This window comes from Pteropus alecto, unplaced genomic scaffold (genome assembly GCF_000325575.1).
Source record: "Pteropus alecto unplaced genomic scaffold, ASM32557v1 scaffold23, whole genome shotgun sequence".
Lineage (NCBI taxonomy): Eukaryota > Metazoa > Chordata > Mammalia > Chiroptera > Pteropodidae > Pteropus > Pteropus alecto.
The window spans coordinates 7,272,556-7,285,835 of NW_006435837.1; the positions used below are offsets into that span (position 1 = coordinate 7,272,556).

At 34.5% G+C, this 13,280-nt stretch overlaps 1 protein-coding gene across 2 annotated transcripts in view; it reads right to left on the minus strand.

Moving 5' to 3' along the window:
- MOSPD2 (motile sperm domain containing 2) overlaps positions 1-13,280 on the minus strand; it is a 43,963-nt gene that overhangs the window by 11,514 nt on the left and 19,169 nt on the right. For both annotated transcript variants that reach the window (XM_006911655.3, XM_006911656.3), the window contains exons 5-8: positions 12,449-12,603; positions 9,166-9,226; positions 6,961-6,999; positions 2,311-2,435 (exon numbers count right to left, since the gene is read on the minus strand). In XM_006911655.3, the coding sequence (XP_006911717.1) occupies positions 2,311-2,435; positions 6,961-6,999; positions 9,166-9,226; positions 12,449-12,603 (380 nt within the window). The remainder of the gene's footprint in view (positions 1-2,310; positions 2,436-6,960; positions 7,000-9,165; positions 9,227-12,448; positions 12,604-13,280) is intronic.

The window sequence follows — 13,280 nt, forward strand, 5'->3', positions numbered from 1 at the left end:
TGTGTGTGTATTTTTTAAAAACCATATAAGCTCTAGAACAACACACAGGAGGATTAAAAACTAAGCAGGGATAGCCTTTCTAAGCATAGCACAAAACCTAGAAGGCATACAAATATTGACAAAAATTGAGCACACTAAAATGAAATTTTTTTACAAAGGCCACAACTGGGGAAATATGTACCATACATCAGAAATGAAAGACAGTTTTTGTTAATAGTATAAATCAATGAGAAAAGAATAATGACCCAACAGAACAAGAAATAAAGGAATGGTATAGTTCACAGTAAAAGAATGAAAACTGCCTTTTTGAATAATTAAAACATACTCAATATCAATTACAATAAAAAAAATCTAAGTTAGAACTATAATAAAATAATTTTCACCCGACACTGGCAAAAATGAGAACATGTGGTGTTGGCAAGAATGTGGCTCAAACATTGTCACACATTAATGGTAAATGGCACAATCTCTTTAGAGGGGAAGTGGCAACAGCTGTCAAAATGAACAACTGACTGTACCCACTGACCTAATGGTTTTGTTTCTAGTTTATCCTCTACATATACTGCTGTACCTATGCACCAAGTTACTTACAAGGATAGTCACTGCAGCGTTATTAGTAATGGAAGAAGGTTAGAAAATAACTAATGCATCTTCAAAAGAGAATTGATTAAGTAAGTTATGTTATATCCACGCAGTGAAATATTCTGCAGTGATTTAAAGAATCAGGTAGACCTCTATGAATCAATATGCTATAACCTAAAAATAAATGATGTGGAAAAAAAAATCACAATAGAATGTGTATGATACCTGAACATTATGTGAAAAAAGCATTATGGATAGAATATCTCCAGGAGAGAGAACTTGTAAACAGTGACAGCCTCTGGGGAGTAGCAGTGGGCAGTGACCTGGGGAGGGAGATGTACTTTTCACTGTATTCTTATACTTATCAGTCTTTGGTATTGTTTGCTGTTTCTTAAAAAATCACGTGTATGTGTTACTTTTTGAAAAAAAAATTTATGTTAAGAAATAGTAGTCTTAACTACAGAAAACAATGTATCTTAAAGAAATATGCCACTAACAACAGAGTAATGACCTGTTCTACCTGAAAAATAAAAATAAAATTTATTAACTGCTATTAATTTTAAGATAGAACAATTCTACGGGCATACTATAAAAAAGTGGCAAATCAATCAAGTCACCATTTTGACTAAGGGTGGTACTTGAAATGAACCCTACCCTGTTTTTCTAGGTTAAAATGCGAAATAAATCTCAGAATAGGAAAGCAGCAAACTTTAAATTAAAAATCTTCAAGCTTTGTTTTTTAATCAGAGAAAACAAAAGGATATAAAACTTTTCATCTTGCTATCCCCTTGGTTCTGGTTGAATATAATTTTGTCAAGAAGGCAGTATCCAAAGCAGATTATAAAATCAAATAACAATATTATCAATCAAGTTAACCCAAAGCATAACAATTCCATAGGTTTCACAGTTTATAAAAAAAAAGTCATTATCACAATGTTTCATTGTTATACAGTATTAAGAATTTAACACATAACCTACTTATACTTGGTCTCTCATTTGTAAGTAGTAAAATCCTATCCCAAAAAATCTTGAATAGTATATGTTATCTTTTAAAGTATATGTTATCTTTTAAATTAAAAAGATTGTTCAACAGTAAAAAATTGGAAGCAAACTAAAGACTCATCAGGACGAAACTGAATACCTATGGCTATTAAATAATTTATGGTTTGTCTCTAGACTCTGGAATACTATGCAGCCGTAAATAAGAGTAAGACAGCTTGTCAGATTGATTTGGAATGATCTCTAAGACATGCTGTGAAGAAAAAAGCAGGATGCACAATAGTATATAAATATACTACTGTCCAAAAGAGATGGGAAGGAGGAAGTATTACATATCTATTATGTTTGCTTATACATATATTATATATATACTACAGTGTTGCTCATATAGGCAATATAGAGGTCTGGAAATAAAGAAATAGAACTGAGGAGGAAGATGGGGTGGTTGGGATAGCAGTAGACTTTTTACTGAATACTTGTTTCTGAATACTGAGTACTTTCTTTTTACTGAATACTGAATACTTTCCGGTTTAGAATCATTCAAAAATAGCAATGTAACATCTTAAAAACGTAAAAAAAGTCTGAAACACTGCTTGCTATTTTGGGGTATCTATGATCTTTCTTTGGATGTTATGACAGTGCTTTTCCTTTTTCCTTGAGGAAAGAATTCAGCCTAATGTGCCGTGGCACGGTCTTATTTTGGAAACGAGTATCAGGTACTATACTTACAGTTCCACCCATGTGAGGAGGCAGGTATTCTGCACTGACATAGTCTTGGACTTCATTTTTACTTGTAAACTTCAACAAACTCACTGCTTCTGGACCAAGCCAGGATTTCACAATTTTGAAAGCAGCTGAAGAAAAAACAGTCATGTTATTAAATTCTTTTCATTCCCTTTCTCAATTAATTTACCGTATGTGCTAACTCAGGTCTTCTGAAATTAGTTTGGGCTAAAATCTGTTAATATGTGTCTCTGATGGCATGATATTTAACATTCTCTAATTCTTGTGGGCTGTTACACTGTGACTGTCCCTTATGGGTTTCAAATGTTCCATGAAGATTCAGGAAGATTAAATTACCCTGAAGTTCTCTAATAAAATTATCAGGGTTTTGGCCTCTGCACAAATCCATCAATGATCCCAACTGCTAAGATGTCCAGATACTGAATCAAATAGCATTGCGATTCAGTGAATAACTGCACAGTGGTATGAGAAGTGTCATCTGCCTTACGCTTCTGATAAATCCCCACTCTGAAAACCCCCCTCATACAGCAAGTCAGGAAGTAGCTCTCCTCATTATGGGTGTGAGCTGGATCCAGACTTAGCAGCCTAACCCCAGACTTCTCTGCCGTTCTCCCAAGCCCTGCAGTTTATGTAACTGCGAGGAAGGAATTCGCGGACTCTGCCATTCTGATTTATACTTAATTTTTAAAGCCTCATTTCCATTGCGACATTCTAAGCACATTTTAAAGGAATTAAAAGAGGAATCCTGCATTAAATTTGCAAAAGTGTCAATAAAAAAATCAGGAAATAAAACAGCATATAAACATTAAACAGTACTTCAGAGAATTACATTTTTACTTTGGCTAATTGTGCTTAAAAATTTTTTACATAACATTTACATTTTCATTAATTTCCATTTTAAAAGTCTGGGAGTTGACATGTTTAAAATTATGCTACTTGAATTAACTAAAGTGCTAAATCTGATTTTTTAGAACAGCTTAATTGAGATGTAATTTACATACCATAAAATTTACTCCTTTAAAGTATACACATCAGTGGTTTTTAGTATATTTGCGGACTTGCACCAGCATCACCGCTATCTAATTTTACAACATTTTCATCATACCAAAAAGAAACCCTCATCCGTTAGCAACCTCTCCTTATCTTCTTTTCTCCCATTCCCTGGCAAGCACTGATCTACTTTCTGTCTCTATGGATTTGCCTATTTAGGACATTTCATATAAATGGAATCATATGTGTTTTTTTCCTACTGGCTTTGTACACTCAGTATGTTTTGAAGGTTCATCCATGAGGTAGCATGTATCAGTATTTAATTCCTTTTTATGGCGGAATAATTTTCCATTTTATGGATCTATATATAACATTTGTTTATCCTTTCATCAATTGATGAACATTTGGGTTTCTGCTTTCACTATTATGACTAGTGATATGAACATCTGTGAAGAAGTTTTTGTGCGGATGTATGCTTTCAGTTCTCTTGGGGTTAGTTATACCTACGAGTGGAATTGCTGGATCATATGCTAATTAGGTGTTTAACTTTTTGAGGAACTGCCAAATTGTTTTCCACTGTGGTGTACACCACTTTACATTCCCACCAGCAATGTATGAGGGTTCCAGTTTCTCCACATCCTTGTCAACACTTGTTCTTGTCTGTTTTTTGTTTTGGCCATCCTAGTGGGCGTGAAGTAGTATCTCCTTTGGTTTTGACTTGAATTTCTCTAATGACTAATGATGTTGAACATCTTTTTATGCATCTTTGTATATATTTATTTATTTTTGTATAACTTCTTTGTAAAAATTTTTATTCAAATATTTTGTCCTTTTTAATTGGGTCATTTGTCTTTTAATTGTTGCACTGTAAGTTATTTATATATTCTAGACATAAGTCCCTTATCAGATACATGATTTGTAAATATTCCCTTCTGAGAGATGTCTTTTCACCTGATGGTATCTTTTGGAGCACAAAACTTTTAAATTTTAATGAAGGACAATGCATCTTTTTTTTCTCACTTGTGTCTTTTTGGTGTCATATCTAAGAAACCACAGCCTAATTCAAGGTCGCAAAGATTTACTTTTATGATTTCTTTTAAGAATTTTACAGTTTTAACTCTTACATTTAGGGGTCTGATCCATTTTGAGTTAAATTTTATATATGATGGGAGGTAAAGGTCCAACTTCATTCTTTCGAATGTGGATGCATGTTCAGTTGTACTAGTACTATTTATTAAAAAGACTATTCTTTTTCCGCTGAATTGTATTGCCACCATTATCAAAAAATTAACCATAAATGTTCAGGCTTGTTTTTGGACTCTCAATTCTGTTTTATTGATCTATGTGTCTACCCTTAGGTCTCTACCACAATGTCTTAATGATCATAGCTTTGTAGTGAGTTCTAAAATCAAGAAGTGGGGAAGTGTGAGTCCTCCAATTGCATTATTCTTTTTCGAGATTATTTTTACTACTCTGGGTCTCTCGCATTTCCATAACAATTTAAAGACAAGCTTGTCAATTTCTGTAAAAAAGGCAGCTGAGATTTTGACAGAGGCTGCACTGAATCGATCAATTCAGGAAGTACTGTCGTCTTAACAATATTAGGTCTTCCAGTCCTTGAGTGACAGCTGTCTGTATACCTACGTCTTGAATATCCTTCAATGGCTTTTTATAGTTTTCAGTGTACCAGTCTTGAACTCATTTTAATTTTATTTCTAAGTACTTTATTCTTTGAGATGCTATTATAAATGGAATTGTTCATTTCATTTTGGGATTATTCGTTCCTAGTATATAGAAACACAATTGATTTTGTGTATTGACCCTGTAACCTGCTACCTTGCTGAACTCACTTATTCTAATAGTTTTTTTGTGTGTTTGTATTTCTTAAAATTTTCCATACAGAAGATTATGTCATCTGTAAGTATAGATAGTATTACTTCTTCTTTTCCAATCTGGATGCCTTTTTCTTTCTTTATCTTGCCTCAATGCCCTGGCAGTATAAGTGGTAAAAGCAGACAACCCTGTCTTGTTCCTGATCTTAGGGGCAAGGCATTCATTCTTTTATTGCTAAGTATGATTTTAGCTGTGGGTTTTCATAGATGCCGGTTTTACATAGATGCCCTTTATCAGGCTGAAGAAGTTCTCTTCTGCGTAGTGAAGAATTAACCTTACCCAAAGAAAGGTCTGGCCTTTGACCTCAGCTTCGGGGAGGTAACCTTCATGCCTGATAGGACCGTCTTTGTCTGGGGGCCTTGGGCCTAACTGGAACAGTATGATTTAGGGTTGGGCTTTGTGTCACACAGTATCAGTAGACCTCTGGAAGAGGCTGGAGACTGATATAAACCATGTGGTAAATCGATCAGGCCTGTGTAATGGAACCCTGATAAAAGCTCTGAATGCCACAGTTTGGGTGAGCTTCCCTGGTTGCCAATACTCCATGGGTACCGCCACGTATCAATGCTGGGACATTAATTTGCTCCACATTTGGTAGTCCCTGGATTCCGCCCTCTGTTTTTCTTTCCTTGGCTGATTTTAACCTGAATCCTTTCCCTGTATGTAATAAACCGTAACTGTGAGTAGAATGGCTTACGGTGAATTCTGTGGGTCACTCTAGTGAACCTAAGAGTGGTTTTAAGAATCCCTTGAACTTACATTTGGTGTCAGAAGTGAGGGTAGTTTTGTGTGTAGACTACCATGGTCCCCCTAATTTCAAGTTGTTCCAACTCTTTGCACCTTCTATTCCTAGTTTCTTGAGTGCTTTTATCATGAGACTGTACTGGATTTTGTCAAATGTTTTTTCTATGTCTATTGAGATGATCATGGTTTTTTTTTTCCTTTAGCCTATTGATATATTGGATAACATTGATTTTCATATGTTGAACTAACTTTGCATTCCTGAGATAAATCCCTCTTGGTCATAGTATACAATCCTTTTTATATGCTGCTAGATTTGGTCTGTTAGTAGATGGAAGGTTGGTCCATCAATATTCATAAAGGATACTCGTATGTTGTTTTCCTGTCATGTTTGTTATTAGGAATAGACTTGTCTCATAAAATGAGTTGGGAAGTGTTCCTTCTATATTTTTGGAAGAGTTTGAAAAGGATTGATGTTGATTCTTTGTATGTTTGGCAGAATGTACCAGTGAAGCCATTTGGACCTGGTCTTTTCTTTGTGAGAAGTTTTATGATTACTAGTGTTTTTCAGTAGTTAAATATTTTTATAAAAAAATATATATCGTAGGGGGAAGGGAAAATATATCATGATTGTCATCAGGGCTATGGGACTACAGAGATTTTGATTAAATTTCAGATTTATTCCACCTTCCTCAACACCTGAAGCCCATGAAAAAACCTAGCAAGCCCTGTGTTCTATGAAATACCCCATTTGTGAGTGACAAACTGAGGCTTCTGACTAGTTTTATTTGGATAGCTGAACATCTTGAGGCTGTTTTTAGAGAAGAAATTGAGTGTCCCGAAAGCCTGGGGGTAGAAAGTCAGCCCAGTTTGCTTAGGAACAGCCTTCAAATGTTCTACACCAAGCACGATATAAACAATTTTTTAAACAACCATAGAAATATGGCTAAACTGGCAAAGAAAAAAGTATATTAGGCATTTTGTTTTAAGAAGTATAAATAATATACTCACCATTCATTATCCAAGGCATATCGAAGATCACTATTTTTGCTGAAAGATGAAAAAATTCATTGAATGTGATTTAGTACCACTATAGTAATATCAGTCATACCTGACCTAGAAAAAATGTTGATCTAAATATTACTAAAAACTGAGCTGGCTGACCCAGTTCTAAGTCAGTGAAGTGTGAATGCTAGAATTAAACCCACAGTGGTGAGGGTCCCACTCAGGAGGGTGGCTTCTAGGAAACGAATAATACACTATCACTGTCCTTTGGTAAGTAGCCTGTTCTTTTGTTTATTGCTCTTGTTTGCAGAAAGGTACAAAAGAAAATAGTTAAGTGGGTAAGTGGAGTCTTGAGATGTGGCATGTCATATTAGTGCTGAAGTCCACTGAACTTGAAAATGATTTCAATATCAAATTTATGGTTTCAATTATAATTTTCTAGAGATTACATTGTTAAACCACTCTCACAGTTGCCCCCACCAGTTTAATAAATCATCATGTTTGAAGAAACAAAAATTATTTCTACTTTTCTTAATATTATGAGCTCTAGGAAGCCAATAATTCCAAAGTATACATAAGTATTATTTGCATACTTAGATGAAGATATTAACATTTGTGAGAAAGAACCAGAAACCACATAGGGGGATTTTTGATATCCAATTTTTATTCTTCATTCCAGAAGAATCAAAATGTAATTTCATTCTTCTCTGAGCAGAGAGCCTCCTAGAATGATTCTGTTAATGCAGGACAGTGAAGTACGTGTGAAGAACAAGGTATCTGCAAAGAGCTACCTGCTACTTAATACTTCAGTCTTCATCAGGAATATGTCTAAAAAGATTTGGACTCAAGATATTAAGAAATAATATATTTCACGACAGGTTTTAAAGCACAATAAACTTAAAAATCTACAAAATTCAATGTCTGCAAAACTACATTATATAGGTAGAATATATACCTATATCTCTAGTTACTTATCGCTAGTTATTGGAATGAATATATTCCAAATCATTTTTATATTGAGCCATGCATTTATTACTAGTATTGTCAAAAAAAAAAATCTTGGATGTGTTTATAAAGTAATAATACTATTTAATGGTTCTTTGCAAATTCTAATAGATATTTTGATAAATGAGTGAATATTTTATTTTCATGGTGTACATAAGGGAAACAGACTAATAACATTCCCTACTGACCACTGGCTGGCACTGCTCAGTACATGTTATTGACTCAGGGTACATGCCAGATCCAGTAAGAATTCAGAAGGAACAGCAGGTCCTACAGGGTCCCCAAACAAGACATTGTGTTTACTAGAAACACTCACAAATACTCTCTGAAGTCATAGGGCTGGGGTGGCACTGATTCTTGATACTCTAATGCTTTTTGTCTATTCCTCACTTCGCATTAATAATGCAAAAGCATACACAAGTAAGACGATCTAGGGATTTTAGGCCTTTAGTGTCACCTTGAGTCATAAGTCCCAAAAGACCCTAATTGTGATATTCGCCATTTTCTGATGTCCCTGTTGCCTCTCTCCTATCTTCTCACTTTCAACCCACTGAGGTTAAAAATCTTTGTTTATGTGGGATGGCATCTCCATTTCTCCAGGGAGAAATCATCATATAAATCCAATAAATCAAAACTGAATAAGATTTAATTAAGAGTTCTTCGTTCAGGTAATGAATGAAATAATCACAATGAAAAACAAAGGAACTCCAAATGCCAGATTCACATGCAGTACAAGATAGCAAGTGTTTTCTCAATGACAGTTTTTAAATAGCAACTAGTAACACAGTGTACCATACGTATGAGTGTTGTTTATCACAGAGTACACTTTATCAATATTGTTTATCTGGGTTTTGTATGTGAGAAGTTCTATGTAATATTTTAAAGGAATTTCTCAATTGAAAGATTAGGAAAAATGGGATAATCTTGGAAATAAGTATATGTTTTTATGTCCCCATATGTGTGTATGTAATATACAGTTTAGAACTTAAACTCTTAAAACTAATTGTAAAGGACAATGATTATTTATGAAAAATTTCCCCCGTACCTACTAGGATACGCACTGAAATGTCTATGAACACACTTAAGCTCTTCATCAGAAAAGTGTTTCAGCTATTAAACACTATAATAATATAAAACTCCACAATTCTCAGACATTGTCTACAGTTTTTAAACATCATATTTTTTATAAAGAAGTAAGTTACTTACACAGGTATTTAGGGTAATAAACCTTAAAGCAGTTGATGATAAAGCGTACAAAATCCATGTCCTAAAATAAAGATTATACATTGAAATCTTTAAGAATGTCCACATTTGAGAATTTTAAAGTGCATATTTCTAAAGGTGATAAATTATTAAATACAAATGAGACAATTATTAAAGTCTTTAAAAATAAGCTCATATATAAATATCTATATTCCTAAGGATTAAGCTATTAAGCCATTAAGCTACTTAAAATAATCAGTCCTAAAAATGAGTTAAATCAGAAAGAAGCTTAAGCATCATTCATGTTACCTCAAACTAGAGATACCCCAGGCTGCTAAGGTAACGTGGACCTAAAATGGACCTAAAAGCAATTCCCATAGAGAAATTCTAAAGATCTGTTAAACAATTAAATTATTGAAACAAATGTACAGTTTACAACCTGACTACTTGAAATGATAATACATGTCTCTAAATTTTGGTATATTTGCTTTTTAAAGTTAATTTCTATACCTCATAATAGCTTTAGTAAAATATATTTCATTAATCTTTTCCATAACAGTTAAGTTAATCTGATCATATTGATCTGCTATATCTATTTCACTTCTAGCTTCTTTCCTCTTATTTAGGGACCTAGAATTAGAATTTCTTAGTTTATATTCAAATGTTCATTGACTCCAATTCTGGGAGACTTTATAAACATAGCTGTGTGGTTGATTCCATTGCCTTGAACACAGCAACATGAAATTAGGTTATAAGGATTATGATTCACATGGATCACTTCATTCCATGTTATTCCACAGCCACAGGCTGATTTACTAATCCTGATCAGCCATCTTATAAGAACTGTAGGATATCTATCATCCATCCATCCGTCCGTCCTTCTATCAATCTATCATCTATCTAACCAGGCAAACTTAGATCCATCAATTATTGAAAGATGGGTTGTCCTAGAAAGAGAGTCTATACACTCATTCCTAGCATGTGAGTTATAGCATCTTTAACTCTAGTAAACTGAAAGTAAGCGTCCTTAACTATTGTAGGTATTTATTATGGGATAAATCCTAGTATATAATAATACCTTTATGACTAATCATTATATCCACTGTGCATAGAGCTTACTAATTTATAGTTAAGTAAGAGTCAAATATCTCCAAATAACTAGTTATATATAAATTTGGTTACCTAGTATCTGATCTGTGGCCCCCAGAGACTGCCTAAAAAAGTCTTCATCCAATATTCTTCTTTTCATCTTTTATGTAATTGAATATCCTGCCTTATAAAATCCCAAGTTACTGCTAATTCAAGTGGATTTCATAGGCTGCCACTGGTGTACATATATTAGTAGGTACTACATAAAAGAGCTCCAGGAAACTACTGGTCTGCATTCTGTGAGGATGCTTTCAAGGATGCTATTCATTATCTCATAAAATGTCCTCCCTTTGAGGACCCATGAAAGACTTTTCTCTCTGGTTCGGGTATCAGGAATGCTTACACTTCTCCCAAGACACTGGTTTTAAAGCATGGCCTCTGAATAATTTTAAATGATGCCATTTCTTTCAGGTGGGCAGCTGAAAGCTTAGAGCCAAATTGGTGGCCCAATGCTAACAAATAATTTTTAAAATGTCTCACCCTGTATACATCTTTCTGTATACATTGTGTATACATCTTTATGAGCCAACTTAAATCCTTTACAAATCATGAGGTTATGTAAAAATTCATTAAGCTTCGAGAATTTTAAAACCATAATGATTTCAGTACTTAGTAATGCAAATAAACCTCATTTATAAATTCAAGACAATGAGGTAGCATATAAGTAGCTTGAAAAAAATCAGTTCAAGTTGATTCTCTGTCCCTATATGGCAATAAAAAACATTAACAATTACTTTTCATGATTCTGGGTTAAGAATTAGAAAATCACTATACATAAAAGATAACAGAATCATGATTCATTTTTATGAAATAGTTATCCAAGCATGTTGATTTAGATTTGGGTCACAGTATGATTTACTCTAATTTAAAACTCATTGACACAGAAACTAGATTGAAAAAATCCAGGGCAACAGACTCTTAAAAGATAAATAGAGACATGGAAAGAAAAAAAAATCTGTGGTTCTACCACCCAAAATAACTCGTCTCTCATTCTCTGTAGCAGCTCTCTCTAGTTTTTAATTAATCAATTAATTAATTAATTAAATTTTTAATGTCTAAGGTTTCCTTTTGGGGGGCTAGGTATTTCTATGATGTAATCCTGTTGCCTTGTTCATTAAAAAGGGTATTTTCCAACATTACTACAAATTCCTTTTAAACACTAATACATATACTCCATCAATTAGATAGAACATAATTTACCATTTCGCTGTGTGGATATATACATTTTTTTCCCTAATTTTTCACTATTTTAAATAACACTCTGAAAAAACATTTTGGTACACAACACTTTTTCTGTACTCAGGATTTTTTCTTTAGAATAGATTTCCAGAAGTTAGTTACCAGGCAGAGTAAGAATGCAATCACTTTAAGATTCTTAACATACTTTGCCAAGTGGATTTTCAAAAAGGTTTTAGCCCTGCCCCAGGCAAGTGTGCAAATGCCACTTCACTGCTACCAGAATTAGCCAAGGTTTGATGTAAGAAACGACAGCTTAATAAATGTCCTTACAGATCCCCATTGCTGCTGAAGGGTTTGTAGTTAGCACTAAGGTCACAGGGGCCCAAATTAAAGACTGGTAGGTCTTATTTTTTTTGAAGCTTTGCAAAATCATCTGGAGAAAACTGGTTTGCAAAAGCTAACCAAATCGAACAAACAAAAATCCAAACAAGCAAACACAAACCCCCACAAAATCACAAAGTGCTGAATATACAAAACTCAGGCAACATCCCACAACTGTAAAACATGATATAAATCTAATGATACGACAGAGAGCAAATGTTACTTTCCTTAATATTTGTTGAGTGCATTATGCTGTGCCAGGCACAGGGTTAGGTGCTGTTAGGAAATGAGCTTTGATAGACAAGTTCACGGTTAACCTCATCTACCCAATAGCCTGCTGGCCTCCACGTCCTACCACTATATCCCATTTATCAGACAACCAACATTTCTAGGAAACCTACTGAAGCAAATTTATTTCTTTGCTGATCGTCTTCCATGTTTGACTTTGCTCACAATGTGGCAGGGGATAAATCCCAAACATAACTTAGCTCGATTTTATAGGAATATGTGGTTGGGGAGAAGTGGCGGGGAGGACAGCATGATCAACAACGATTTAGAATTAAAGAAAAATGCTTACTATGCTATTTATTCCAGTTTCTGACAGGTCAAACATCACTGTTACCGGTTTCCCATTTTCTCTCTTAGCATAACGTTCCAACCAGAATGCGATAAGCTTCTTTTTGTCCAATATGGTTTTAGGGTCTTTTATATGATACTTCACCCTGATCCAGACTTTCAGCAGAACATAAGATAAAAATAAGAAAAACGTTTATGGCATTATAATTTTTTTTTTATACTTATCCTTTCCGTTTTTCTTCACTTATTCATTTTGTCTCTCAGATTAAACACGTCTCTTCTTTCTTTAAAATGAGAAATAGTGTGCACTTGGGAACCTTAAAGAGTAGCTGAAAGGTAAACTATTTTTGTCCCCTTAGGAAATAAATTTCGCAAGTAAGGTGGAAAAGAACATACAGGTGAACAAACAGTATTTGGTAATAACCTAAGAGTACTGTTCACTGTGTTTAACGAAAAGAAAGCCATTGGTTCTGTCAAGCACTAGAAAAAAATGTTCTTTCCAGAGGAAAAGTGTGGACAGAGGCGCTATGAAGGTGTGAGCAGGTGTCGTGCATGTGGGTGGAGTGTGGCAAACCATTCAGAGTGGTGGCAGCTAGGACAAAATGTGATGACTGGTGAGAGGAGAAGCTGAACAGACAGGGCTGGGCTTCAAGGACTCTGAATGCAATGCTAAGGTGTTTTGATTTTCCTATTTATAACATCTCTCAGGCAGCAGCACAGAGAGGAGATGGGAAGAGGCAGAGGAGGAAACCCAACGGGCGATGCCCCGGGAAGGGACTGGGGGGTAAGGGGGACAGTGAGGGACTGAAATGAGGAAGTGCTGGTGAAAATGG